The 27999-nt window shown below is 38.7% G+C and overlaps 1 protein-coding gene across 1 annotated transcript; it reads left to right on the top strand.

Moving 5' to 3' along the window:
- Positions 1–27999, top strand: ALS2 (amyotrophic lateral sclerosis 2 (juvenile); the record flags this gene model as incomplete). Its single annotated transcript, XM_010073551.1, has 30 exons — positions 1–361; positions 1217–1385; positions 1798–1894; positions 2301–2378; positions 3317–3493; positions 5212–5383; positions 5771–5951; positions 8129–8194; positions 10721–10883; positions 11505–11641; positions 11871–11994; positions 12370–12440; positions 12819–12885; positions 13163–13365; positions 13507–13572; positions 15342–15440; positions 15992–16156; positions 17905–18016; positions 18312–18389; positions 18501–18634; positions 20713–20880; positions 21141–21258; positions 21823–21980; positions 22706–22828; positions 23866–24042; positions 24433–24478; positions 25155–25216; positions 25842–25991; positions 26285–26381; positions 27780–27999. Coding segments are annotated over 30 exons (3858 nt in total), but the record flags the coding sequence as incomplete, so codon positions are not given.

The raw sequence follows: 27999 nt of genomic DNA, 5'->3' as shown, positions 1-27999 counted from the left end.
CATTCTCAAGAGGAACAATTGAGTGCTTGTATCCCTGGCCCTCCAGGTACCAGCACTTCTGCCTTGAACAGCTTGGTGGCCTCATGTGCGTCAGCAGTTGGTGTGAGAGTAGCTGCTACATATGAAGCTGGAGCATTGTCTCTGAAGAAAGTAATGAACTTCTATGGCACACCTTCAGGTGAACCAGGATCTCAATCTGGTGGTGGTTCCCCAGGGCCTGAAGCTCTGAAGGACAGTCGAGAAGAGCAGGTCAGACTGGAATCCATGCAGGGGAAGAAGAGTTCCAGTTTAGTAGATATCAGAGAGGAAGAGTCTGAAGGAGGGAGTCGAAGACTTTCCCTGCCTGGCTTGTTGTCACAAGGTAAAAAAGCACATTGGGAAAACCAAGAGACTGGAAAAGTTATTATAATGTGGAGTTTTATAACTGAAAATATTTGTTGAACATAAACCTAGCAGTCTACCAAAGGTGTTTATGAATTATAAACTGTATCTTAGGTCTTGAAGGCAGTGGCAGGAGTGAAGACTAGCAGATAATGTGTGCAAAGAAACCCAAAAGCACAAGGGAGTTTAGGAATGTTCTCTATTGGTAAAGTAGGCATATCGTGGTAGTCTGGGCGTCTTATTGCAAAAAGATGGCAAACTATCTTTCATATATGTTGTACAGCAGATAAAAATTTGTGTGGCCTGTAATCCCTACTGTACTGAGCTGGTTTTGAGCCAGGAACCTAGAAATATACCTGTTCCCATTGCCAAACTTCAAAGATAATGTCATAGATTCTAGTGTTGTTAATTGCTCTGAATGGGTGGGTATGTGGTTTAGTTCTATATTGATCTTGGATCTGAGGTGAGATTTGATGAAGTACTGAAATCTTTTATTCACTGCACGGATATTTTTCTTTCAAACATACTTTTTTTTAAAAGGTATAGCGTGTTTTGGTTCATTTGCTTCAGTATAACTGTATAGTTCTCATATGCCTGTTATCCTTTAATAGCTGGTAAAAATTAATTGTGAACTGTCTACTTGTAGCACATGTTACTTCTGTGTATCAGTAACCTGTCTTCTTGCATGTTAGCCTTTGCTCTCAATCTTAATTAAGATCTCTTTAAGAAGTCTTGATTGGTTATCTCAGATGGTACTGTCACTGTGTAACACACAGGCTGAGTGATGTATTTGCCTAAAATGATGAGCAATTTTTCTGTCTTTTGGCCTGTTCAGTTTCTCCTAGGCTATTACGGAAGGTAGGGCGGGCGAAAATGAGGACAGTAGCTCTGACTCCAACCTACAGTGGTGAGGCTGATGCTCTTTTACCCTCTCTAAGAACAGAGGTATGGAGCTGGGGAAAGGGAAAGGAAGGACAGCTAGGACATGGCGATGTTCTGCCAAGGTGAGATTTCTTTGATAAATGCTTTTTAGCAGGTCACTAGGAAATTGAGTGTTCAGCTTTCTCCTATTCAGGCAACTGCCTTGTGTTGTGTTCTTGTTCTTTTGTGTTGTGACCTGAGTTCCTCCAAGTAACATGTTTTATGCTGTATTGTTACTGAATGTTAATCAGTTATGACTTTCCCCCTTGTAATCACTAGGAATTTTGGTGATGTTTTGACTTTGTCCAAATTGGGGTGAGGTATATCATTGACTTTTGCCCTTCATGACCTTTTTGACTAAGCTGGTTTATTACCAAAAGACTCCATGTATGTTTGTTTTTTATAATTTCTTTTGAGGAAAAAAACCCTTGGGATTTATTTTTGTTTTAAGAATACCTCTAATCTTTTTTCTCCTCCCTTGGCTGGGATTAACAGGCTTCAGCCACTATGTGTGAAAAGCTTAGATGGTAAAGAAGTGATTCACCTCTCTGCTGGTGGCCATCATTCCTTAGCACTCACTGCCAAATCCCAGGTACAAGTAATTGTTATAATTTGTTGCTTATCTATGACATAATCATAATGTTTGGTGTTTGCTAGGTTTTTGTTTCTTTTGCTTCTAAACTTCTGTTTCTGTTTGTGGGAGGCAAATTGGAAGCACTGTGCAATTTTAATTCTATTACTGCTGAAGTTCTGCATGTATCATCAACATTATGTTTAAAGACTGCAGTGACTTGATTTGTTGCATTCCATTTCTGAACATGAGAAGACAAACTGAGAATATGGGAAGACAGTGGAAATTAGGGAAGTGTTTCTTGGTAAAAGAATCTTATACCTTTAACTTCTGTGTGCTTGCAGACTTGGTGTGTTGTATTAGTATGATTCAGTATGTGTCCATGTATATAAACTCACATTCTAATGTTTGGCTGTGTTTCTTACAGGTGTATTCATGGGGCAGTAATATCTGTGGCCAGCTTGGTCACTTGAGCTCCCCAACAACAGTCCCTCGTCTTGCAAAGGTACTTTCTCTTTTCCGTAGTTTTCTTTTTGTTTGTGATCTCTGCTTATGCAAGTGAGTGCAAAGCGATTTCTAAAACTGACCTTGTTTATGGATCTGTGTGTTGTATACTAATAGAGCGCTTGATTTCTTTGGCTTATACTGTGAATGTGATCCTTAGATGAGCTTACTGAAAATCTACCCAAGAAATCCTTTACACAGACTTCCATTGGTTTTTGACCACACTGGAGTTCTAAAACTGAGAAGTGGGACTGATGGTATCTTCTTATCAAATGTCACTTTTACGTTATATTTGGTTTCTCTGATGTTGATGTTGCAGTGCTGAAACTTCTAAATACACTGGAACACTGTTTTTATGCTGAACATTCTCCTAGCATTTTTAGCTTTGCTAGACCATTACTATATTTGTTGCTTGTTTCTGTATTTCCAGAGCTGTTTTGGCAGTGGGGTTTCTGTTTCTTTTGAGCTTCTCGTTGCATTGAGTGAATAGCCAAATAATGATTTTTGGGTTAGTTCAGACCCTTGCCTGTTTTCTGGTGCTTGTCTTAGTGGAAAACAGCTGCAGAATTTTCCTGCTTAGGCTTTATGCAAATTAATGTATAGCACGTTAGCTGTCCCTAATTTATAGATTTCCCAGTTAAATGTAGAGGGGAGAATAGTGTCCCAACTTTAATCAAGCTCACCTCATACCCATTTAAAAACAAAACTGATTTGTAATTTAAAGGGAAAAAATCAGCCATTGGAAAGAAGGATAATTTTCAATATATGTGCAAGAAATGTATTTGTTACAAGATGCTGAAGTTGAAAAATTACCGGTTATTTCAATACATTTTCTTGGCAGGTATATTATGTGCATGTGGGGCTAGAAGAGTTCAATATTCTCCTCTCCTGGCTTCAGGTGATGATTTCTAATGTCTTTTCCTTCCTCATGAATTTCAGGTGTGTGGTGATGGTGTCTGGAGTACAGCAGCAGGACTAGATTATTCCCTCTTCTTAGCAGATGAGGAAGACTTCCAACCTGGATTATATTACAGTGGCCAGGAGACAACAACAGAAAATAATTTGTATGAAAATAGCTATACTAAGAGTCCAGTTTTGTTACTATCCTGTAGTAAGGTGAGTGGTATTTCGTTTAAGTTAGTGCAAATCATACTGATGCTTTTTTGGAAATAGCACAGTGCTGGTTGTTAACTAGCTTTAAGGGTGTCAAGTCAAGTAACTGGTTCCTAAGAGTCGAATCAGAAGCACAGCTTATGGAGAGGAAAGAGGAGGCTTTATTAGTGTTCTCTTCCCTGCCTGTTTCTTGGTCTTTCCTTCTGTTTAAGGGGCGAGGAGGTGCTTTCAGTGTGTCTAACACGTTTCCTTCCACACGTGCATTTTGCAGAAGTGCACCCTTATACTGTGCTCTGTTTTCACCATAGTCTTCATGTGTTAATTCTTTGCTGCTATTGCTCTGCATTTTCCTGTTTCTCAAGTGGTTGAGGGCTCTACCTGCTCTGTTTCATTCTGTTTCCTGTGCACCTTGTTTGTGAGTGGGCAGAAGGTCCCCCTGAGTTCTGCACCATCTCCTTCCCCCCACCCCTTTCTTATGGGTGTAAAGGGGGAACTGAGCAAAGGCACCACAGTGTGCATTTGCGTGTTTATGGGAGAGAGGAGGTGCCCCTATGCAGTTTTCTTCGTGAAGCTGAATCTCATATCTGCCTTGAAGTTGGCATGAGGTGAGGTTGTGTGTATGCTGAATGCACGTCCTCTTCCAAGTTTTTTGTATGGTTTCAGACCAACCTGAGTTTAAGATAACAAAAAGGAGATGGTGAGGGTAGAAAGCAGCTCTCTTTGTCTCAGCTCTTCTGGGTCTCATTGCTACCTCCCCAGATTAAGCAGAGGAGCAGTTGGAGAGGGGCTTTGAGGAGGGACAGGGATTTAGATACCTGCATGTATGTGCACAATGTATATGCACCCAGATAAGCACACACTTGTATTCCTTCTGTAAGATTGTTGCCAGCCGTTCCCTTCTTTTCTCTTGTAGGGTGACTTATAGGCTCTTGGATGTCAGAATTGGCCTGTGGGTTGTTTGTTGAACAACTCTGGCTCAGTGTTTCTAAGGAACCCTCTAATTAAGAACAAAGGAAGTAACAGTACAGCTCAAACACTGAATTACTGTATGCTATGGCACCTGAACCAGAATTAGTGAGGAGCCACAGTGCATCAGTGGCACTTGTGCTGGCCTTAGAGAAGAATTTTCCTTCCGACTACTCTGGAAAGCAAATATCTACTAATACGTACGCCAATACCACTTGTGGTGTTAGTGCAGTTATTAGTATTACTCCAGTTTAATTACACTGAAATAGTACTCCTATCAATAAATTGACATCTTTCAGATTTGGAAAGGACTATAGTTCAGAGCACAGTCATAATATTAAAGCATTGTTATTCTCACTTCCTAATTAATAGGAGAAATAGCTGATGTAATGATACTGTTTAATATCAACATTGTTGATATAAGCATGAAGTATATTGCAATTCTGAAAGTAACTGAAGTTAAGGTCACTATCTTTTAAACATGGAATGGTTGTATGAGTCACCTTAAAAGATGATCTGTTTATTGTCTTTGTCAGTACCAGGAAAATGAAGAGCATTGACTATAAATGTTCCTTCTAGTTTTATCATTCCTTTATTAAGCCAGTATTGAATGGACTGTTTGTCACTGTAGGTATTAATACTTATTATCACTTAGTGCTGCTAAAGATATGCTTTATTCTTCATCACCCTATTTTTAAATTGGGACTATAAAAAGAAAAATATTAAAATGGCTCTTTTTTCTTTTCATCTTTCAGATAGGGTACATAAGCAATGTGATAGCTGGTGGTGACAACTGTTTGGTCTTAGTAGACAAAAACGTAATGGGATATATTGCCAGTTTGCATGAGTTGGCTTCTACTGAGAGAAGGTTTTATTTCAAACTGAGTGAGATCAAATCTCAGGTTCTTAGACCTCTTTTAGGTTTAGGTAAGAACTTATTTTAATATTTTCTTACATTTTTTCCCCTGTGTTCCACAACAAATTTCTTTATGTAAAAGTTAAAAGTAATTCTATATTTTCAAGATAAAGCTAAGGTCTTACTCATCTCCTGTTTGGATGAACTGGTGAAATACAGTTGCATTTTGACATCTGCATTGTGTTATAAGTATTTACACTTTTCCTGACTGTTTCACCTGAAATAAGTTACTTGAGCTGTACATAGTCTAAAATTGTTGAATTCCTGATTTTTGGATAATGTAGCCATGAGGTGAAATTATCAATAAAACATCTAAACAGCACCTTCAGCTAATTCTTCTTATTATGGGGTGCTGCTCTTTTGTAAGGTAAGCTAAATTACTTTCTGGTCTGTTACAGATAATTTGGGCAATGCAAATACAATCCAGTTGTTGCAGGAAATGGCAAGCAGGTTCAGCAAGCTATGCTATCTCATCGGTCAACATGGAGCTTCTCTAAGTAGCTTTCTTCATGGAGTAAAAGAAGCCAGGAGCTTGGCCATCCTGAAGCATTCCAGTCTCTTTTTGGATAGTTACACTGAGCAAGTATCCAGTTCCCTCTCATCTTGAATCTCTGCAGGCTTAATCTGCTGACCACAACAAGCCCTCAGTTAGGGGGCAGTAGATCGTAAGGAAAGCTACATAAGTAACTGTTGTGCAAATTGTATTATTGCAATTTAAAATATATGTAGTTTTACACAAACAAATTCATTTTGTAGTGAGCTATATATTTAAGTCTTTACCAGTGGAGCACGCTGGACAGCTTTAGCTTCCCTAATGTGAAACTGTATGTACAAACTCCTCTGCTGCATATATACCTGTTGAAAAGCAACATGTTTGTTACTCACTAGTAAGGATCTTGTAATACAACGTAGGAGTTAACATGGTTAGCTTACTATGTAAAGCTATCTTTGGGAGTTTATTGTAGTTACAAAATGCCTTTTCAGTAGTCATTAAGTAAAAATTGTCTCCCAGAAGAATGATTCTTCTGTTCTGATATCTGCTAAATAGACACTATACCTTTCACCCAAAAGACAGATCTGCTTTAGTACAAAGAATTAAGTCTGAATTATCCTGGTTATGATGTTTTATGAGCTTAAAGCTTTTGGGAGAGTAAGTCTATGCAGTCACACTGTTTGCTGTCTTTCTCCTTGATAACTTTTGTAGTTGCTGGATAATGATAGAATCACAGAATGGTTTGGGTTGGAAAGGGCCCTAAAGATTGAGTTCCAACCCCCCTGCCATGGGCAGGGACACCCTCCACTAGACCAGGTTGCTCAAAGCCTCATCCAGCCTGGCCTTGAACACCTCCAGGGATGGGGCATCCACAGCTTCTCTGGGCAACCTGTTCCAGTGCCTCACCACCGTCACAGTAAAAAATTTCTTCCTAATATCTAAATCTAAATCTACCCTCTTTCAGCTTAAAACCATTACCCTTCAGCCTGTCACTACCCTCCCTGATCAAGAGTGCCTCCCCATCTCTCCTGTAGCCCCCTTTAAGTACTGGAAGGCTGCTCTAAGGTCTCCCTGGAGCCTTCTCTTCTCCAGGCTGAACAAGCCCAACTCTCTCAGCCTGTTCTCAAAGGGGAGGACATACCTGTTCTCATAACTGCATCCAAATGTAGCAGGAGTCTCATACTTAATACCTACAACCTTTTGTGAAAAATACTGGCTTGACAGAGGGGGGGATATGAAAATGTCTTCTCTGAATATAGTCTTTGTTACCAGACATCTGAAAGTCTCTAAGGGAACAAACTTTAAAGATATCAACTTCAGTTGTTATGCAGTAACTTTTTTAATGTGCAGCTAGTTGCACTTTTTTCTAGCACAAGGGTGACAATTACCACTTTTACTAGGTCAGTGATACTTGTGCCATATCACCCTAAAAGAAACTTCTCTGTTTATCAAATGAGTTGTTCATAATTGTAAATATGTATTTTCTCCCTAGTCTGACTTCATGTTTTCTTGTAGTCTGGATTTTCAGAATTGGTTCTTATTACTCAGATTAGAAGGGTTTCTTAATTTCTTCTTCCTCCCTGTTAAAGACTGAAATACCTAATTTCTGTTCTTGTTGTTACTGCCTGTCTTCTGCTCTCCCCCTTTGCTTTCTGATGCTTTACCCATTTTTCTGTGTATGGCATCAGAACCTATGCATGCTCCTTGGCATAGTGTCTTGCACATCTTCCAAGGATCCATCAGGCAACATAAGTATTATCTGCTAAGTGGGCTAAAATGAGACCTCTTCCCTCAGAGGAAGGTGGGGTTTTTTTAAATGGTTTTCATTTTTTTGGTAGGGGAGAAGCGAAAGGTAGAATAGCAGGAAAATAGAAATTCCGATCTTGAAATTGCCATCTTGAATGTAATTAGAAGCTATCATTATTAAACTGTTGAAACAGATGGCCTATTCTGTACGTGCTTGAATTCGGGGGGAAAAGAAAAAAAAATAAGTTTCATTTATAAAGTAAGCTCTTTGTATTGTGCTAATAGCAGCAGAACTGTGGAATAGTAACACATGTTCTATTCTCCATGTGGAAAGTGAATAATAAGTGTTCCAGTCACATTGAGTGTTTCAGTGTTTAATATTTTTCTCTCAGGTACTTGGATTACTTTTGTAGTAAAATATATTACAAGTCTCATTGGTAAACTGCTGGAAATCACAGTAGTTGCTATTTTCATGGATGTTCTTGTTTTGTAACCAAAGCTCTTTTCGCCATTTTAGGTATTGTAGTTCAGTAACAAACTTCCTGGTGATGGGAGGATTTATGCTCCTTGCAAAGCCAGCAATGTAAGCAAACCTTTACCATTTTCTGGAGTTTTTGATCAACTAGCAAAGAATGGTACTTTAAAGAATTCTGTGTGTATGCATGTAGTAATGAGCATGCAGACTTGGTCTCACCTTACTTCGGTACACTAATTCCTTTTCGATCAGATGAAGAAAAATTTACTTCTTCTCAACTGTGATAAAAAATTAGGTTAAAATTCTGCTGAATGAGTTCAGTTACTTTATCCTGAAGGTGGAGGATGGAGGAAAAAAGCATAAAATGTTGTAAATTCCTTGAAAGAAATGTAAATAGATTTCAGATAATGATTTTTTTGAAAGCTTAGTCTTGAGGTTAAATTTTCATCATCTGTTAGGTGTTAGTATTTTCTCAAATGTTGCTGTCAAGAAAATACAAAACAGCAAACTTTTCTTTAAGAATTAGTAAGAGTAGATAATGTGAATTCATTTTCATTTGAATTATTTTAAGTTAATGGAAGTGCTGTAAAACTAAGCAAAAATAACATTTCTGCATGTGTATCTTGTCTGCCTCTCAAGGCTGCTTTACTCTATTTCATGCATAAATGCTCTTAAATGTGAGGAAGGAATTGTACCTTAAGGCCTGAGACAGTGTAGTTGAAGTTTATAGATCATAAAAGCCTATTTCCCAGTTCAATGGTATTTTTGCCTAGGAAATAAAGTAATGACACTGGGCATCTTTCACTCTAGTGCTGTGAAGAAGTTGTTGCAATGGGGGTTTTTTTAACTCATCTGAGGAATTGCCCGCTTTCTTTCCTTCCTAAATTCTGTAATCTGGAAGCAACTCCGTTACAGCTGTTTATGGAGCACTTTGAATGGAGTGTAAATTACAGTATTGGAAGTTCTTCGAAACACGTGGGTACCTAATGCGAGGAGTTTTCTGCACCTGAGGACAGTGCCAAAGACTAAGTACAAAATCCCACTGCAGAGAGACACTGAGAATCTTTCTGCAATGGTTAAGATTTTTAGGGTGGCTTACAGGAAATCTTAGTTCAAGTATAAGTTTATTTATAATTACTGGATCCTGACATTCATACTGAATTCTTGACATCAGTTGTCACTGTAAGGTGTCACAGCTTCTCCTGTGCAGTGCAACCAGGGTCTCATTAGGTGAAGAAGACTTTTTCAGGTTCTGAAACTTCAGGGAGGAGATGTCTTAGAAGTTTTGTCCTGCTATTTGCAAAGGGAAGTCAAGAATATCTTTGATTATGGTGAATTTCCGCCCCTTACATGAAGCAATACTGTCTTTGTCAATGATTAATGATGTCGCCTGCCTTTTATGGATAGTCCGCAATATGAATGCGTTAGAAGTAGTCCCAACTTTAAAAAAGTGCTAGCTTTAATAGAAGTCTCCGTTGTTGGCAGGTTTTTGAGAATTTAATCTGAAAGAGTAGGTGAGCTGTACTTGGTGTTATGAATCTGGTGTTATTTGACACTTCTCTACAGAGAGACCTCCATGTCAGGATCTCAAAACACTTGAAAACTCCAAGCCATCCAGGTGGTTAAATTTAAAATTAAAAATATGGTCTTCTCTCTAAAGAAGACTTTATTCCTAAGGCTTGTTGAACAAGACAATTCTTAAATATCATTACCAGACCTAGACAAGTTTGATGTGTGAAATGGCATCTTACTAATCATGTGGAACTCTTAGAGACCCTGCTGTGCAGTTCTCTGATCTGTTTCGCTGTCCCTGGGCCTGCCTTCTCAGCCTCACCTGATTCTTGCAGGTTGTGGTTTAAATGCTCCCAGCTGGATATGTTTTAATCCAGATGTGTCATATGTGCCAGCACATGTGTGCACACAGATATGGCGAAGGAGAGGGAAGAACAGGTTTGTTTTCCTTTTAATGAAGAAATCCTGGTTTTGTGTGGTAATGCATTGTCTTCAGAATCATTTCCCTCTTCTTCTCTGAACTAGATTAGTTCTCCTTCTTGGAAATCAGACTGAGGATTGACCAGATTTCCTGCCTTTCTTTGAGGTAGGATGTAATTTTTCTAGTTAGGGGAAAACTGGTCAGTTGCCTTGAACAGCAGGGGTGGGGAAGTGGTTATTTGGATATATTCAGGAAAATGCACTGGAGCAAAGTTAAGATTCTTTCAGGCCTTCTTGTATGAATCAGCAGTGTTAGAAACTTACTACTCTAGCAGTAATGGGGAAGTCATTCTACCTCAGCTCTTTTACTAATCAAATGTTAAAGGGGAAAAGGGCAATTAGTTACTCTCCAAGTGGGACAGCTTAGTCAACTTTCTTCAACCAGTTTAATGACTGAGCATGTGAGAGTAGAAGTAAAAGGAGTCCTGTGTTGCAGTTAAAGAGCTACATGTCTGTATTGTACTTCCTTAAACTAAATTTTGACTAGATTAATAAGCAGCATGCATTTGCCTTTATAATTTTTATTGGCTTGTAATAATCCAAAAAAGGGCATTCTGAGCTCATCTGTATAAAACATCACTGATGTCTTGCTGTTTTTTTTCTTCTCTCCTCCCTCTGTTTCCCAATGGTCCCACCATTTAGAGACTTCCTGAGTAAAAACCAGGACCTGTTACAGAAACTATCTGAGAAGAATGAGGAAAACCTCCAGCTAGTGGAAGTTCTGAATGCTCTTTTTTTCATGCCATTTGGACGACTTCATAATTATGCTAGAACTCTGCTAAAGCTTGCCACGTGTTTTGAAGTGGTGAGCTGGCTTTGTTATCTATATCTGAATAAGTATACACATGAAACTTATGGGTGGGAAGTAACTGTGTGAAGCAAATGCCAGGTAATTAGAAATAGCTTAGTCCTCAGAGATGCTACCTTGGACTTGCATGATCTTCCCTGCAGCAAATGTAAGTCTCTGCGTGATCTTACACCACACCTGCATAGATCACATGACAGGTAGAAACTTGTTACCCTGCCAGAACTTGTTCGTGTGCCTGAGCTCTTAATTGCAAATATATTATTTTGATGTTTGCCTGTTGCTTTTCAGTTCCATCTGGTATCATTAGCGTAGCTATCCTTGGCTGTAATACGCTACTAAAAATACTGCCTATGTGTATTAGACAGACTTTAACCCCCCATTTAGATGTAGATATAATTGCATTCTTTTGAAATAAAAGATGACTAAACAGGAACAATAACTACTTGTACGTTTATCCCTATATAGTAATTTAAAGTATTACTCCTCCAATTATTGAACACTATTTCTGCTACAGCTTGTTAAGCAGCAAGAAGGTAGATTGTGTAATTATATATTAATCACGTGTTTGCACAAGTGTTCATAAGCACTCTCAGGCCTGTCTTACCTTGTGCCCTATAGGCATCTCCAGAATACCAGAAGCTACAGGATTCTAGTTCTTGTTATGAGAGCCTTGCTGTCCATCTTAGTAGAAAAAGGAAAGAAGCAGAATACACACTTGGCTTCTGGAAGACCTTTCCTGGGAAAATGACGGTATAATGACAATTGTCAGTCCATTAGCAGCTTGAATCCCTTGCTGTTAGTGTTATACTTTGTGTCTGTTACTGATGCTACTGTCCCAGTTGCACTTCTCCTTTTTCTGATTTGTGTTGCTGTACTACTCTTAACTTTAGAAAGGCTGGGCCTTTACTATGGAAGACAAATAGCATTGACCTTAAGTCACAATCAGTGAGAAGTAAGCTTCTGTAATTTTGCTTTTAACCCTACCTGTAGGATTCCTTGTCGTCGTTTAATCTGTGAAAGCAGCAATCGGGGGTTGTCCCTACAGCATGCTGGAAGATTCTCTGTAAACTGGTTTATCCTCTTTAATGATGCTCTAGTACATGCTCAGGTGAGCCAGCTTGTATCCAGGAACAAAACTTTTTCTCTGCTTCAAACAATGACGTATTTTTCATATAATGACGATAAGGGGTTTTTTTTTTTGTACCATTCATTGCAATTTTGCTTGAATGTTTAAGTGGTATTTTTTCATGTTTACAAATAAATTTGAGATTATGTACTTTTTTTTACTGTTTGATTGCTGTTGCTCTGTGACTGGCATGATTTCTGTTGGCTGTCTTTCGGAACAAGGTGCATATAAGGAGCCTGTAATGCTCAGTTTTCCCTAGTCCTCAAAGAAAGGAAAAAAGCTGTTCAGAAAAGCTTGGAGCAGGGGTATTGGATCAGCACCTGGTGAAGTTTCCCTTCTCCTTCTCTTTGCCTACAGTTCTCAACGCACCATATTTTTCCCTTGTCCACACTGTGGGTAGAAGCTGTTTCAGAAGAAGCTGGTAATGTGTGAGTATTCTTGCTTGTGTTGCTGAAATAGTCAGAAATCTTGGGGGGGGAGGATAAGCATTTTGTAACCAGTTATTATAAACTAGGAGTGGAATAGGCTGGATGCAGTCATGTCTACCTCCTCTCTGAGTTTCAGAAAACTTTTTGTATTTCTGTGTCTTTAAAAAAAGTTATATAAACATGAGAAAGAAAGTCAAATAGAAAGCAAGTAGTCTTTCCTGCTGCTTCTTTTCACTGCTGACTTTAAATATTAAAGTGAATGCCAGCTGGGGTCAGGGAGGGAAGATACAATGTTCATTCTCTAAGAAACCTTGTATTTTTCAGGATGGAATTTCAGTAGGTTAAAATACTTCCCCCTTCCCTTCTCCCCCCATGTAGGAATGGATTGAAGATTACAACACCAGAAGAACAGTTTGTTCTTGTTTCTTCAACACCACAGGAAAAGGTAGGCATATCTACAGACTTTGCATGGCTTCAGTGATATGAGTGAATTTTTCTCCCCTACTGTGAAACCAGATAGGGAGGCGTATTGACCAAGAATGAAGTCTTCCTACAACTTGGTATGCTAATTGGCTGTACGCTGTGCTTGACAGTAGCAGTGCTCTGATTTACAACACTGTGTGGAGGAGTGCAAATGAGATGGTTGTAGTTGCTGTAAAGGTGAGATTCAATGCAAAGACTAATGTTAGCTAAATACTGTGATGAAACACTTTCTGTTTCAGACCAAGTGGCTGAGGGCGATAAGCCAAGCAGTGGATCAGGCCCTTAGAGGGACTTCTGACTTAATTCTGTATGGAGCTGGTGGAAATGTGCCAAGACAGGAACCTCCTATTTCTCGCAGTGCCAAATACACCTTCTATAAGGACCCTCGATTTAAGGATGCTGTTTATGATGGGAGATGGCTTTCAGGAAAACCTCATGGCAGGTAAAAGCATTTGAACGTAAGAGCTGAAAACAAAATGAGGTGGTTGCTGTATCAATAAGCAGGCTCACTCACAGAAGTTATTTGGGAAGTGCGAAGTGAACTGATTATCTTATACATGTGTATGGCTTTTTGTTTTTCTAGGGGGATCCTAAAGTGGGCAGATGGAAGAATGTACTCTGGGACTTTCCGAACTGGGCTGGAGGATGGGTAAGATCCTCTCACAGCTTGTGGAGCCAGAGGGCAAGAAATACCTTTTGTTTTAAGAGATAATAACAAAAGCCTTTAATTAAAGGTTTTGCAGTGAATCTTACTGAGCCAGGTTATGTGTGTTAACAATATAGATATATGTTGCTATATGGATAATCTCTCATTTATCCAGAGGTATGCTAGTTGTCTTCACAACAGACTGTGATTAAAAACTTGCTCTTTCACTAAAAACTGAATCTACTAGGGGTAATCAGCTGTAGAATGGAGGAAGGAAATGGTAAAACAGCCAAGGAGAAAGAATGGGTGGGTGGATGTAAACTCCTAAGCAGAGGAAGCCAAGTGAAAAGTCTACAGTCAGCTTTCTGCTGTATAGGTAACGATTAACTTTTTGTGTTGCAGTATTCTTTCTAAAGTTCTGGCATTTTTTTTATCCTTCTAGAAAATGCAATGCCTTTCATACAATGTAGTGATGCATCTTCTCTAATGTTTTCCTTGCTGTGTTTCTGGTAGAGCAAGGGTTTAATAATTCGAGAAGGAGACAACAAAATATTGACTTGAAACTTCAGGGTTTGGGTGATGAAAACAAAACTAATGAGAGTATGTGAACGTGATGAGTAAGATAACTACTACAGAGGTGTTTGAAAATAGGCTGAACAGAAGTCCTAGATGTTACCAATTTATTTGGTGAAACAAATAAGACCACCTGGAAGTAACTTAATAATTTGTTATACAGCTTTGAATTAATCTATGGATTTAATTGCTAAGAATCTGCTTAGATAAATTCTTCTATTGAAGGTAAGAAGTTAACTTCTTTCCAAAGACATTTCTATGTGAATCTTGTGAGCAGACATGTCTGTACTGGGCAGGATAAAAATGTATGAGGAGTCTTACTGGCTTCCAGATATATTTTTGAAGTATTGACTTGGAGGGGAAATTGAAATACGGTCTGGCTGCAGACAGCTTTTTAAAATGCACCTTAGCTATTGGTATAATGTCAAACTGTAAAACCAGGTTAGAGCTTTGGTCATTTATAACTAATAATAAGTGTAACTAACCCTGGTGACTTTAGGGTGGTTGGAGATGGAAATATTACAAACCAATCCCCACCAGAAAAAAAATGGATTGGTAATTAGAAGTAATTGCTAGGATTATCAAATGTATACATTTGTATTTCAGCATGCATGCTATAGTGTCAACAGATCAATAGCAATGTCTTGTTGGGGTAGACATGCTCTCAGGAGAACCTCCGTAACTGGATTTTAATCACCTCCGAAGAAATGGATAAAAGTTGTGTGTCTCATTCTTTTCAGGAATACTGAAATTCTGTGCCACGGTTTGAGCATAATCGGAAGCTAGCATCTTTTTAAAAAATATTCTCTGTAGCAATACATGTTCTTATCTTTCCCTGGAATAAAGGTGTGCTTGAATTATCAAGAGCTGAAGAAGGTAGAATCAGTCTTAGCATGTGAGAAGACCTGTGGCCTTTAGAAAGCTGAGAAAAATGCTGCAGTGTGGTAGAGAGGGGAATACTTGCAACATGGCACAATCAAACAGGAGAAAAGCAGTACGGACTAAATTAACCTAGTGATGCTGGAATCCCTGCACTCTCTTTAAAAAAAAAAACAAATCTAACTGCTGTAGTTGAGGAGATGTGCTAAAAATTATGTAGAGCGTTCTAATTTTAGAATGTCTGATACATGTCTCTTCCTGTTTTTAATGAAATGTGTTGTTATTATAGCTGCTTGTGTTCTGTTTCCATGCATTGACAGCTATGGTGAATACAGAGTGCCAAATAAAGCACTGAATAAGGATGACCATTACGTGGGGTACTGGAAGGAAGGCAAAATGTGTGGGCATGGAGTCTACAGGTAACGTGTAACACTTTGTTGCTGCCATTGCAGAAGGGAGAGCAGGGCTGGTGCTCTGGCACACCACTTGGTAAAAGCCTCTGCATGTAACTTTCTTGTTACACCTCAGACTTTGGATTATAGTTAACTTGTCTTATTTTCTGCTTTGCTTTTGGTAGATTGCTCACAATGCATGCTTGTACGGTGTTCTGTTATCAAGATCTGTTCTGGTGTTGCTACCACCTTTCAATAATAGATGATCCTTTGTTCTGAGAGATAAATACAACCTCTACTGGCCTTGCTTGTTGGGGGAGAGAGTGGCTTTAAAACAACAACGCATCAAAGACTTGTATTAAAGGCTCACTTGTGTCCTAAATATACTTTTACTGTAGTTCCTGCTTGGTGTGATTGTAATGCAATTCCTAGAAGGAAGAAGAGAGGGTTGACTTGTTGGGGGGGGCGGGGGGAACACCCAACGAGAAACCAACCAGAAAATCCACAACCAACAGCAAAAAAAACCACAACAGAAAAGTAGATTATAGGAATCTTACTTATTCTCTTTTTCATTCTAGCTATGCTACTGGTGAGGTGTATGAAGGGTGCTTTCAGGATAACATGCGTCATGGGCATGGTTTGCTACGTAGTGGGAAGCTGACCTCTTCCTCTCCCAGTATGTTCATTGGACAGTGGACAATGGATAAGAAGAGTGGTTATGGAGTTTTTGATGATATCACAAGGTAACGCTTCAGTTCCACAAATCCTTAAACAGTGGTATGACATACAGTTGCAACAAGAGTAGGAAATTATTTGATCTGTTAGTAGTAGTGAGTGTCTGGTTTTTTTTCCTGCTGTATACTAGGCTTTCTGGGTTGATGATCTAAACAGTTGCATCTAGAGACTGCTTTTGGTCCTGCTTCTGGAGTAAACGTGTGGTTTTTGGTTTTGTTTTGAGTTTCTTCTGTCTTGCTGTCCTATTGTATTCCTGCCTGAAAGCTGGCACTGAATATGCTATCTTATTGAGGTATCTTGCTGTGTGAGTGCTGAAAGCTTTATGAATGTCAAATGAGGAGTATTCTTCCATCTTAAGCCTGTAAGACTGGGTTGTTCAGGGATCAGATATACAGGACTAGGTAAATTCCAGCTCATGCTCAGGTTTTCCATTGACTTATTCTGTTAATGTAGCAGAGGAAAGATGCTCTCTCTCAGGGCAGATTAATGAAATGATGGTCTCAGAAACAGAATTACACTGAGTATGTGCACTAAATGAGTACTGTCTGAGCACAGATCAATATAGCCTGGTTTTTTAGCCACCAATTTAATGCTCTTTTTTCCTGAAAAGAGCACTTCTGGTGAGAGCCCAAGAAAATGGGTTCTGGTTTAACTGAACTGAAAGCCCACTTAAAAAGCAGAATAGTAAAGTCTGGAGGTGAAGGGGGTGTATGTGTATATTTTTTTGAAATAGGGCTATTGTAATATCTCTAGGTATTTCCTGATGCCAGTTTTGCACCTAGTATTGCTCAGTTCTGATGTGTGTTCTTGGGCACTAGTGTCAAGATGTCCCTGGGTGCTTTATTTAGTCATTTATTTGCCTCGGACAAACTAAAGAGATGGCAGATTTCCTTGCAGAGCATCTCGCCTCCAGAATTTGTAAATGCAGTGGCAGTTCACGGTGGGGGAAGAATGTGGCATTTTCTTTCTTTTCCAGAGTTATTGAAATATGAGTGAGCTGCCCTCATGGTAGTTTTCTTTCTGATCTTAGGGAAGGATATGTGCATGTGTTTGTGGCCTAAGGATTCATTTTCTTCACTTCTTATTTTTCAGCCCAGACAAATGAGTAGCTGCAGGCACTCTCTGTAGCTTGCTGTCATTATTGCAAACCAATCATTTGAGAAAGTGGGGCTTCTACTCTTATGTTTCCATCCTGGTTACTGAGGATGCTGCATCTATCTCGGCAAGAAGCCTTCACCCAGCAGAGTCACCTGTAGCTGGCGTGATGAATCAGAACAGCATCCTGCTAGATCATGGGTCCAATCAGCTGGAAGATACCCCTGAATTTAGATTAATGGCTTGGCTTGCTCTCTTTACTATGACAATATTTTTTCCTGGGTACTAGAAGGCAAATGCTCTGTAATAAGCAGAGTTCTGTTAAATCAATCCCTAGTTTCCCTCTAAAAGCAAACAAAAACTTTCTCAACAAGTTAATTTTTTTTAATTACTTGTGTGGTGAAAATATCATGGGTTTTTTTTCTGAACAACTGGAAAAATAGATTGTTTCAAAATACTTGGGACTTGTGACAAACACTCCAGCCTTACCTCTGTGGACTTACATTCACAAAAAAGTATTTGAAATAGTCTGAGAGAGGCTGATGTTTGCTTGTGACTCTTTTCTAATGGTTTCTGTAATGGTGAAATATTGCAGTAAAGCCAAAGTAAGGATATAAATGTATGGCTTAGAGTGTGTTCTTCCTACTTCCTTTTACTTCAGAGGAGAAAAGTATATGGGAATGTGGCAAGATGATCTTTGCCAAGGCAATGGTGTTGTGGTCACTCAGTTTGGACTGTATTATGAAGGAGCCTTCAGCACCAACAAAATGATGGTGAGTTGAGCACTGGACTCTGCTATAGTGACTTTTCCTCTAAGCGGGGTAGCTTTCTGGGCTAGATAAGTGTGTTAGGCTGTGTAAATCTTCTGTTCTTCTAACCTATTGTCCTGACTTTTTAAACTGTCTTTATAATCACCACTCTGTTTTACCTAGGACTACTTCAGAAACTGCTTTAAAAAAATTATAATTTGCTACGAATTAATAGCAGGTTTTTCAGTGTATCTTTAGACCTGCAGTCTGGCCTTCTGTTGTAATTACTGCTTTGTCATCTTTATGTTTCTCTTTATAGGGGACTGGAGTTCTGCTTTCTGAGGATGATACAGTCTATGAGGGGGAATTTTCAGATAACTGGACTCTGAGTGGAAAGGTTGGTATTACAGTTGTCACTTGTAAACTGTTACCATCTTAAAAAGTCTCTGTCCTTGTAATTTGGTTCCCAATGGATTTCAGTTACATTTTTTTATCATCTTCTCTCAAGGGAACACTGACCTTGCCAAATGGAGATTATATTGAAGGTCTCTTCAATGGAGAATGGGGATCTGGGATAAAAATCACAGGAACCTACTTCAAGCCTAGCTTGTATGAGAATGAGAAGGACAAACCTAAAGCATTGTGAGTGTTGAATAAGAAATAATTTCTCATATGGTTCAGTAGCACTTTAGAACACAACTATTATATTTTTAACCTGCCTTGGAAAAAAATACTTTTTCCAAAGGAACAGTGATATTTTGAAAACACTTTGTTTTTCATTCCTCATCCCTCTTGCTCAGGAAATAAAAGAAGATAATGTTTATAGCTGTTCTTGCTTTAATTACTATTGAATACACAAGTAGCAGCATGAAATTACAGGATAGCCAACGCATTGTTACTGTGCTGTAGCAGTCTCAGAATTGGAATTTTATCTGAACTTACTGTTAGAACCTGAGTTCACAGCTGCTGATGACTTTTGAGGTACTGAGAAAGACTAAGTTACATTTGAGTGATTAAGTCACTCACAGACCACTCTGCCTTCTGCCAATTATTCTCTTTGTCAGTTAATTTATTTAGTATGTCACTTAATTATGCCAGTGGGGATGCATTTAGACAGAATTAACAAGTTACTACATCTCTTCCAAACAATGCATAAAAAAATAGTAGAAGAAAATCTGCTGATTGCAGAAGAGAGCATTTTAACACCTTGGCAAAGATAATTTTGAAAAGTATCCGTATAACCCTATTTATAGCAGATGTATTAGATCAATTTGCATAATTATCTCGGGGGGAAGTTTAAGTCATAACTGAGATATCTTTGAGTAGAAGAAATTGAAGTCAATTTAAAGAGTTCGTGTAGTTTCAGTATTTGGTAGCACTATATACTGATTTACAACAGTAGTAGTTGTAGTTGTACAGGATTCAATATCTTTGAAGCATACTCTCAAGTTTCAGGTTAAAATAGGAAACAACTCTAATGTTTTTACGCAGATTACTTCTCAGTGTGCTTCCTGAAGCGTTCGTTGTAATTTCTTTTGACAGTGCCGACACCTTACAACAGGATGCAAAGTTAAGCAGGCCTCCCTGCTGAATCAGACACTTTCAACCTTAGCAGCTGTCTGCTTTTTACCCCAGTAGGGAGTCTATGAATAAATGTATGTACATATTTGTGAAGATTGCTTGTGAAAGAAGGGTTTCGTCTACCCTGCTTCAGGCTCTCTTGAAGTTGAAAATCTTCTGGTGTAATTTGTGAAAAGAGCCTACTTTTTCTGCTTTGTGAAACTGGAAGCATGGGGAAATACCAGTGTTGCTAGTTCTCATCTCAAACATGGTGGAAAAAGTTGATGAAAGATCTGATGATTTCTGACACTTGATTTAAATCAAGATAGAACTGTTAGCCCTGACAGCATTTATTTGCTTTACAAAAGCTTTTCAAAGCCCTAAATTTCATTATATGTCTCTGAGATACCTATATTGGGAGAAAAACAGTTCTTGGTTCTCTTTTGGCTGTAGAGGATCCTTGAGCATTGGCTGTTGTGAAAAGATGCCTGAGCTGATTTTGCTCTTGATCAGCATATCCCTAACATGTCAGGCAACATCATATGTAGATACTACTTTGGGGGCAGAATCCATGTATTCATCCTTGGTATTTGTCTGTGTAGCTGTGCTACACTCCAGTATAGTGAGGTATTTGGGACATATTTGTACTATGTCCTTGCTATGTGAACGTGTCCTGAGCTGTCTGAATGAATACCAGCAGTGAAGGTTAGCCCAGTCAAGTGCAGGGCGCCCTGTTTTTTTTGAAATCAAACCAGTCCTCCTTGTGTTTAAACAAACCATTTCCTGGAAGACTACAAGAAAGAGCAAGACTGACTTGTCCAATGTAGTATAAGGTTCACAGTTGTTCCCACATGTAGGTATTAAAAACATTTTAATCTTGTAACATTATAATATGTTATATGGATTAATGTATGTTAGCAAGAAAAAAAAATTAAGGATAGGTATAACTTTTTGTGAGTTCATGTCAAAAGAAGTTGAAAATCAAGACATTAAATGGTGGATTCTAGGTTGATTCTTGGTGATAAAACTTGGCTCACAGTAGAGACTTAAGTTCAGCTTTTGGTATGATAGTAAGAGATTAGACTGGCATTAACCATAGGTGGTTTTCATAGCTGAACATGTTTTGTGACTGATTTTTAACCGACTAATAATTTTATTAGGCGGAAACTCGGGATCCTGGCTGTGCCTCCTGATGAGAAATGGAAGGCGGTATTTGAAGAATGCTGGAACCAGCTTGGTTGTGAAAGCCCGGGCCAGGGGGACAGATGGAAGGCTTGGGACAACATTGCGGTGGCCCTGACAACCAATAGACGGCAACACAAAGACAGGTTGGTTCCTAAAGTATGTAGTGAGCAAGATCAAGTATTGTGAAAGAAACTGGAATCATTCTCCACTCTAGACTAGAAACTCTGGCTGTAAAAGTTCCATTAAAACAACAAATCCTAAACAAAATCAGAACTCTTAATGCTCTGCAGTATAAACCCTTTCAGGGACATACTGATGTTTGAATTAGGTCTCAGGGGGATTTTTCCTACTGTCTGTCTCATAAATAATCTGTACAATGTTTTTGTCCTTTTTATAACTGCAGCCTAGAATTATTGAGTCGCTCACATACTCAGACACTGGAAAGTTTGGAGTTCATTCCACAACACATTGGTGCCTTCACCCTGGAAAAATATGAAATTATAAAAAAATATTTGATAAAGGTATTGTGACCATCAAATGCTCACACAGCTTGTTGGTAAGGCATGATATCAAGCTCACTTTGTAATAGCTTTCCTTAATTCCTTCCATGTTTGCACTCTTGTAATCCATGTTGTATTCATTCATGTTTGCTCATAACTTCCTAATTTATTGAATTAAAATCCCCAACTAAGACTAAGATTGTTGTATACCTAATGGATACTGCCTTACAGTAACTGAGCAGAAACTGACGTTTTTTAATCCTCATACATTGGATCCCAGCATTTTGAAATACTTGCTAATTATTGCATGTTAATTTTAATAGTACTGGAGAGATGACTTGTCAAAGTAGTAACACAAGTTCTTGTACTGTCTTGACTCCTCTGTCAGCTGTGTTCAGCTAATACATAAATTTTGTAATCCAAATGGCAATTTTAAAAATATAGGTCATTTTTTGGATGTATTTGTAATATATTTTTTTTAAAGCTTGTTGTTGGATCTCTGATCCATCTCTCTTGAATTCCTTTTTTTTTTTTCTTGTCTGGTATTCATCTATCTGACTGGCCAATTAACACCTTTTACCTTAGGCTTGTGATACTCCTCTCCATCCATTGGGCAAGCTGGTGGAAACATTGGTAGCTGTCTACAGAATGACCTATGTTGGAGTAGGAGCTAACCGGCGATTACTGCAGGAGGCTGTAAGAGAGATAAAGTCCTACCTCAAACGCATCTTCCAATTGGTTAGGTAATGAGACTAACTTTCAAGTGCAACTACTGCAGAATAAATGAAAGATGTCTTATGTACTGAAGTTGTCTAATGTTTATGTAGCCCAAGTGTGCCAGTATATTTATTCTGTTTTAGGTGTTGCTTATATTTTCTTAACCCTTTTAAGGAGTCTTGACTATTTGTCAAAATAGAAAAAATTAAAATCTTCACCACAGTGTATTACAGCCTACATTGTACTGCAAAATATGGCTATAGGAAGCTCGTCTTGAATGTGGATTTACAATTTAGTGTCTCTGGATATCCTTGCTGTGAAAAGACAGTGTTCAAAGGGTATTGAAGAATGGTGAGGATGGGGACTGCAGTGTGTTTCATCAAAGTTCTTACCAACATGGATGAGCAATGTTCCTATGAAGCATTTGCTTAGATTCTTGAGAGCAATTACATCTTTAATGGGGACCTGCCAATCTGAAAGCAGAAATACTCCAAATTATTAACTATTAGAAGCCTTGTCTGGAGGGAAGTGATGTCAAAGCAGGAAAGGTGTCTCTGGCATTGGAGGGGTTGTCCTTCATAACTTTTCATCCAGGTAGATGGTACTGTACATCTGTTAGCTATGCTGTCTTAGTCCACGATGTATTATTTCAGCTGACTTTTCTTTCCTCTACAGTCTTGTCTTCTAATGCTGTGCTTTGTGGAATCTTCTTGAAACGAAACCGTATGTTGTTATGTGTATTGCCGTTTAGGTTCTTGTTTCCTGATCTTCCGGAAGAGGGCAGCACAATTCCATTTGTGCCAACGGAGACAAAGGGAAGGCGATCATTTTGCAGTGGGAAGTCTGACTCCAGATCAGAATCTCCTGAGCCAGGGTACATAAAGGAAAAATCCTGAACTAATGAAGGCTTTATTTTATTTCTGTTTGCAGTTTTTTCTCGGGTGGAAGAAGAAAGATAAGCACGTATTTAACTGATGGATATAAACAGTTTTTTTCCTTTGGTTCAGATGATGGATTCTGTTAAGCAAACTTCCATGTGGTGGTTATAATAAGCATTTCATCCCTATTCCCTGCAATGGTTCTTTACTTAAGCCCAAACTTGCATTTGTCTCTTGGGGGTAGACAAGTTCAAGTTTGGGCCTGGGCTTCAGAAAACTGTTTGGGATATGAGCACTGGGGATAATGTAGGTCCAGTGCGCATATAGTGCCTTACAAATAGTTGGCCACATGGAGCTCACCCTTGTGTCCATTGTCCTGTGCACAGCAGCCTCAGGTGTGGTCAAAACAAGGAAGGGGGATCAGTAGAGACAGCCTTCTGAGAAGGGCTCCGATGACCCCTGCAGATGGTATTAGTAGGCGTCTTGAGCTCAGTTTTCCCTATTACACGTACAGCTAGATGCCAAGCAACTGCTGACTTTATGAAGCCCGGAGTGTGAGCGTGTGGAGCTGGGTCAGGTAACAAGGGGTTTTAGTCTATTTTCTAGCTTGTGCTTTGAAGGTTAAGCTGTCAGCAGAGTGGCTCAGAATGGGGACTAAATGATTAGTGTGAAGATGCAGGTAAAACTTGAACTATAATAAAGTGCAGTATTCAGCTTTTACATTACAAGGAAGAAAGGAAATGTTCTCTTTAACACACGCAAACCACAAAAACCCCACACCACAACCACATCGCCCCCCCCCCAAACCCTCTATATGTGGACTGTTAAGGAAAATTGCTCCTAAGTCTTTCTTAGCACAGTTGCTATTTGATTGATTTGTGCTTATTTTATTATTCTTATCCCTCACAGAATAGGCTAATACTAAATGAAAGATTTGTTCCAAGAATATATCCTTCATTAAAAGAGATAAAAACTAGATACTAAGGTTCTAAAAATGTCTTCCTCTTCAAATGACTCTCCTCTTTCTTTACAGCTATGTGGTAACCAGTTTTGGCTTGCTGCTCCCCGTATTACTGCCACGACTCTATCCTCCTCTATTTATGTTGTATGCCTTGGACAATGAGCGTGAGGAAGATGTTTACTGGGAATGTGTTTTACGTCTAAACAAACAAACTGATATGGCTCTTCTGAGTTTTCTTGGAGTGCAAGCGTGAGTATGCTTCAACAATAAAACAACTTAGAAAAAGGTTATGGCATGTAATTAGATAAAGCAACTAAAAAAACCCTGTTGTCTAAAGTGCTTTTCTTTGATTAAAATGCATCTAAAGATATCTTCAAGCTAGGTAGTATGGTTGAGAGAGTAAATAAAAACTTCCCTCTTCCAAAAAAGCAGGGAGGGGGGAGCAGAGATTGTCATCACTACAAAACCACAGCAAGGCCTTTCAAATTAGGCTATTTTCCAACTATTTGTGCTAGATGTAGTTGATCCTGTGGAAAGAGCTGTCATATCTCATGGAAGAACCTGATGACTTTATTTTTGTGAGATGAAAAATGCTTTAAGACTATGCTCTTCCAAAGGACTATGTTGGCTTTCTTGCAGGAAGTTTTGGCCAGGAACTGTATCCATCCTTGGAGAGAGTAGAAAGGTATGTTCATTAGGCCTTGACTTACAGTATGCTTTGTCCAGTGCTTCTTTTGAGAAGCTGAGAACATGAAGTGGTCAAAGAATTTTTGACCTGGCTTTTTGCTTAAGAGATGCTATGCTATTATGTTTCCTTAAAATTTGTCTGCTACTTAAAAGGTACATACATTAGTGAATTCCTACAATAGCTGTCAGTCCAGCTTTGTCACTGTCTTTCTCTGTAATGAATTCTAATTCAGGAAGACATTTGCTTGGTCTCCAATTATGAAACTTATATTCTTTTTCTGTTTGTTCCAAACCTGAGTGTCTGATTATTGACTGCTATGACTTTTCTAGGTTTCAAGCATTCCAGTCTTACGGTTCCCTCTTGATCGTTAGCCATTAAGATTTAAGGATTCTCAGTCTCACTTGACCTGAAAGAAAGCCAAAACAGTCACTGATTCTCATAACGTACCAAGGAATTCAGTACAGGCTTTCCTGAATTTTAAATCAAACTCATCCAAATTAGATGCAGGCACATTTCCTGGGTGACTTTAATGTCCAGGCACATTACCCTTTCTTTGCCCTGGAAAACTGAAAAAAGTCTTTTATGCCAGTGTTGCATGATACCCTGCTTTTCTTATTCTGCTGAAGAGTGGGGTTGTTAAACCTGCATGATAAATCTTCTCATGATTACACAGGTATCATCAAATACAAAAGATGCCTGCTTTGCTTCTGCAGTTGAATGTTTACAACAAATCAGGTAATTCTGAAACTTTTCGTATTTTACTGTTCCTGCTATAGTAATATCTAGTCTACTTGACTGTGATCCTTTACCTGTCACCTTTTCTTTGTTCACCTTTGTAGGAGATGTCACCAAGAAGTTTCAGAGTTCCTACTAAAAATGTTAGCAAATTCTCCCAACAGGGAATGAAGTATAGCCTCACAAATGCAACTGTCCATAGGACACCATTTAGAATCAAAAGCATGAGGATGTCTAATCAAATATACGTGTGAATTTTTAAACAGTTATGGCAAAATGACCCATGTATAGGGAACTTTTCTGTGTCTGTTAGCTGACCTAAGGAATTATTCTGTAAGAACTTAAGTAGAAATTAAAAGGTTTTAGAAAGGAATTTTTTCCCCCTTTACCATGATGTTAAGCATTTTAACTGTGAAGACAGTCTCGCTTGCAATAATGTGCTTTGATCCAGTAATTACAGCCTGGGGTGCTACACAGCCTTGGAAGCCATGGCTGCTGTGGTGTGAATGACCTGGCTTATCTTCCTAGGCACAGGGGCACGCTAGCTAGCAACTGATCTTCCTCATTTAGATGCAGATATGTAACTTCTTATTGTTACCCTGGTTTGCTTTTGCTTTCCAAATAGTACCACATTTACCCCAGCTGACAAGTTGAAGGTGATCCATCAGACTTTTGAAGAGATCTCTCAGAATGTACTTGAGACTCTTCAGGAAGATTTTCTGTGGTCCATGGATGACTTATTTCCTGTCTTTCTCTATGTGGTGCTACGAGCCAGGTAGGCACTAAGAGCAGCAGCAGTCATAAGCTGAGCACATGCAGTATGACTACTTTCACTTGTGTTAAACACGCCTGCTTCTTGCTATAGGAGTAATTGCTAGCTTTTTGTAACTTAGTAAATTTTCCATTTTGGCTGTTTGCTTTGGCCTGAACAAATTTTGAATGGTTAACTGTGAAATGGCTGTGATCTGAATGAGGTTAGGGAAAAGCATGGTTTTTGCACCATGTACAAAAAGTAAAAACATTATAATGATATCTTGTGTTCACTTTTCCCTCTCCCTCATGTGACAGGATAAGGAATTTGGGGTCTGAGGTACACTTAATCGAAGACCTGATGGATCCTTATCTGCAGCATGGGGAGCAAGGCATTATGTTCACTACCTTGAAGGTATGAAAATTATTCAGGGTTATTAAAAGGCTTCTTTGGAAATTAATCGGCTTTGAGCAATAATGATCAGCATAGGACAATTGTGTGAATGTCAGGTTGTAAATTTTTAGACATTTTTCTCGAAATTTTTAGCTAGGATGAGCAAGGAGACTTAACTTAGAGCTTAGGATAACCTAAAAATTGCAAGTACTACTAATAAAATGGTGCAATTTGCAAGTGTACTTTATTCAAATGTAATACGAATTCAAATGTTGCTGTTGACTGTTGTGAATGCTCACCTGGAGCTTGTCGTTCCCCTGCAGCTGAACAAACTTTATTCCCTTTATAAAAATTTGAATGAAGTGCTGCTTTGGAGACTAGCCACTCCAATAATGTTTAAGTCTAACATGACATCAAGATGCTTCAGGAATTCAGTTTTGCAAACAAAAAAAAAAACCAAACAACCCAAACTCTTTTTACTGTGTCAGTCTCCACATTCTTTTTAGCATTCTTCTATTTTTAAGTATGGAAAACAGGAGAGAATCTGTTCTAGTAAGTAATCCTATTGTACACTAGGACCTCCATAATGGAGATAGGTTGCTTTGGTATCTCAAAACTGTTCAAACAAGTGGTTCTTCTGACAATTCAGCTGCGTGGAGCTTTTTTGTGAGGTTGTTCTGGAGACAGGCTGTTAATCTGAAACTTAAATAAAATTCTTAGTCTAAACTGCTAGGTGAGCATGATTGTATTTTCTGTCTGTGCAAACTGGAAATAGTTGGGTGCAGAGGTTTTTTCATACCTGTTATTTTTATAGTGCTGCAAAAAGGGAAAGTTTGAATTGGTTAAAATTTATCAAAGAATCTATGTAGTAGAAGCAGAATCTTATTTTCCATGAGTGGAAGTGTTGTCTGAAACATTTTTACTAAGTTTCTGGTCATGGCTGACCCAAAGCATATTTGAACCAGCACTAAGGAGTGAATAGCTATCAGCAGTGGGTCAGGGTATTTATCCAGGTGATAGAAACCTTTGCTTTTCAGTCTGAGGGCTTTTGAAACACTTAATCCCCGCATCCTTGTCCTGACGGAAAATATTTTATTTTTTGGGTCCTTCTGTCAAAGAGCAAAGAAAGACCTCTGAGCGAAAAAAAGGCAAAGCTGGGAGCTGTGAAAGTATTCAATGTCCCAAATGATGCTATCTTGCCTAATTAAGTTGGACATAATTTGTAACTTAAAATCTCCTGTTCTTTTTGCTAGTTTACGTATTAGAAGATTCTCACGTGTTGAATGTCACTATATCATTACTGCTTGTAAAAAGCCTCTGTTTTCTGTGTAGAAAAGAAATCAGCGTCTTTGTGTATGATGGTTTATCAGCTTGCTGAGAGCTGGTATGTATGCTAAACTGAACTTTGTTTTAATACAGGCATGTTACTACCAGATTCAACACGAAAAGCTCACCTAGACCATCATTTACAACCTGACCCTGTGGGATAATCTGCTCAGTGGAACTTCACTAATACCCACTTTCTTCCCTTAAATGGCACTTAGAAAATACTTCTGTTATAGTTCTGATGTTACCAATGAAAACCTTCAGTTATTCCTTCTGAACTTCCAGTTTTAAGACTGGAAAACTGCAGCCAGAG

This window comes from Pterocles gutturalis, unplaced genomic scaffold (assembly GCF_000699245.1).
Source record: "Pterocles gutturalis isolate BGI_N339 unplaced genomic scaffold, ASM69924v1 scaffold23332, whole genome shotgun sequence".
Classification (NCBI taxonomy): Eukaryota; Metazoa; Chordata; class Aves; order Pterocliformes; family Pteroclidae; genus Pterocles; species Pterocles gutturalis.
Note: the sequence above shows the minus strand (reverse complement) of the source record. Positions and strands in the feature narration are given on the sequence as shown.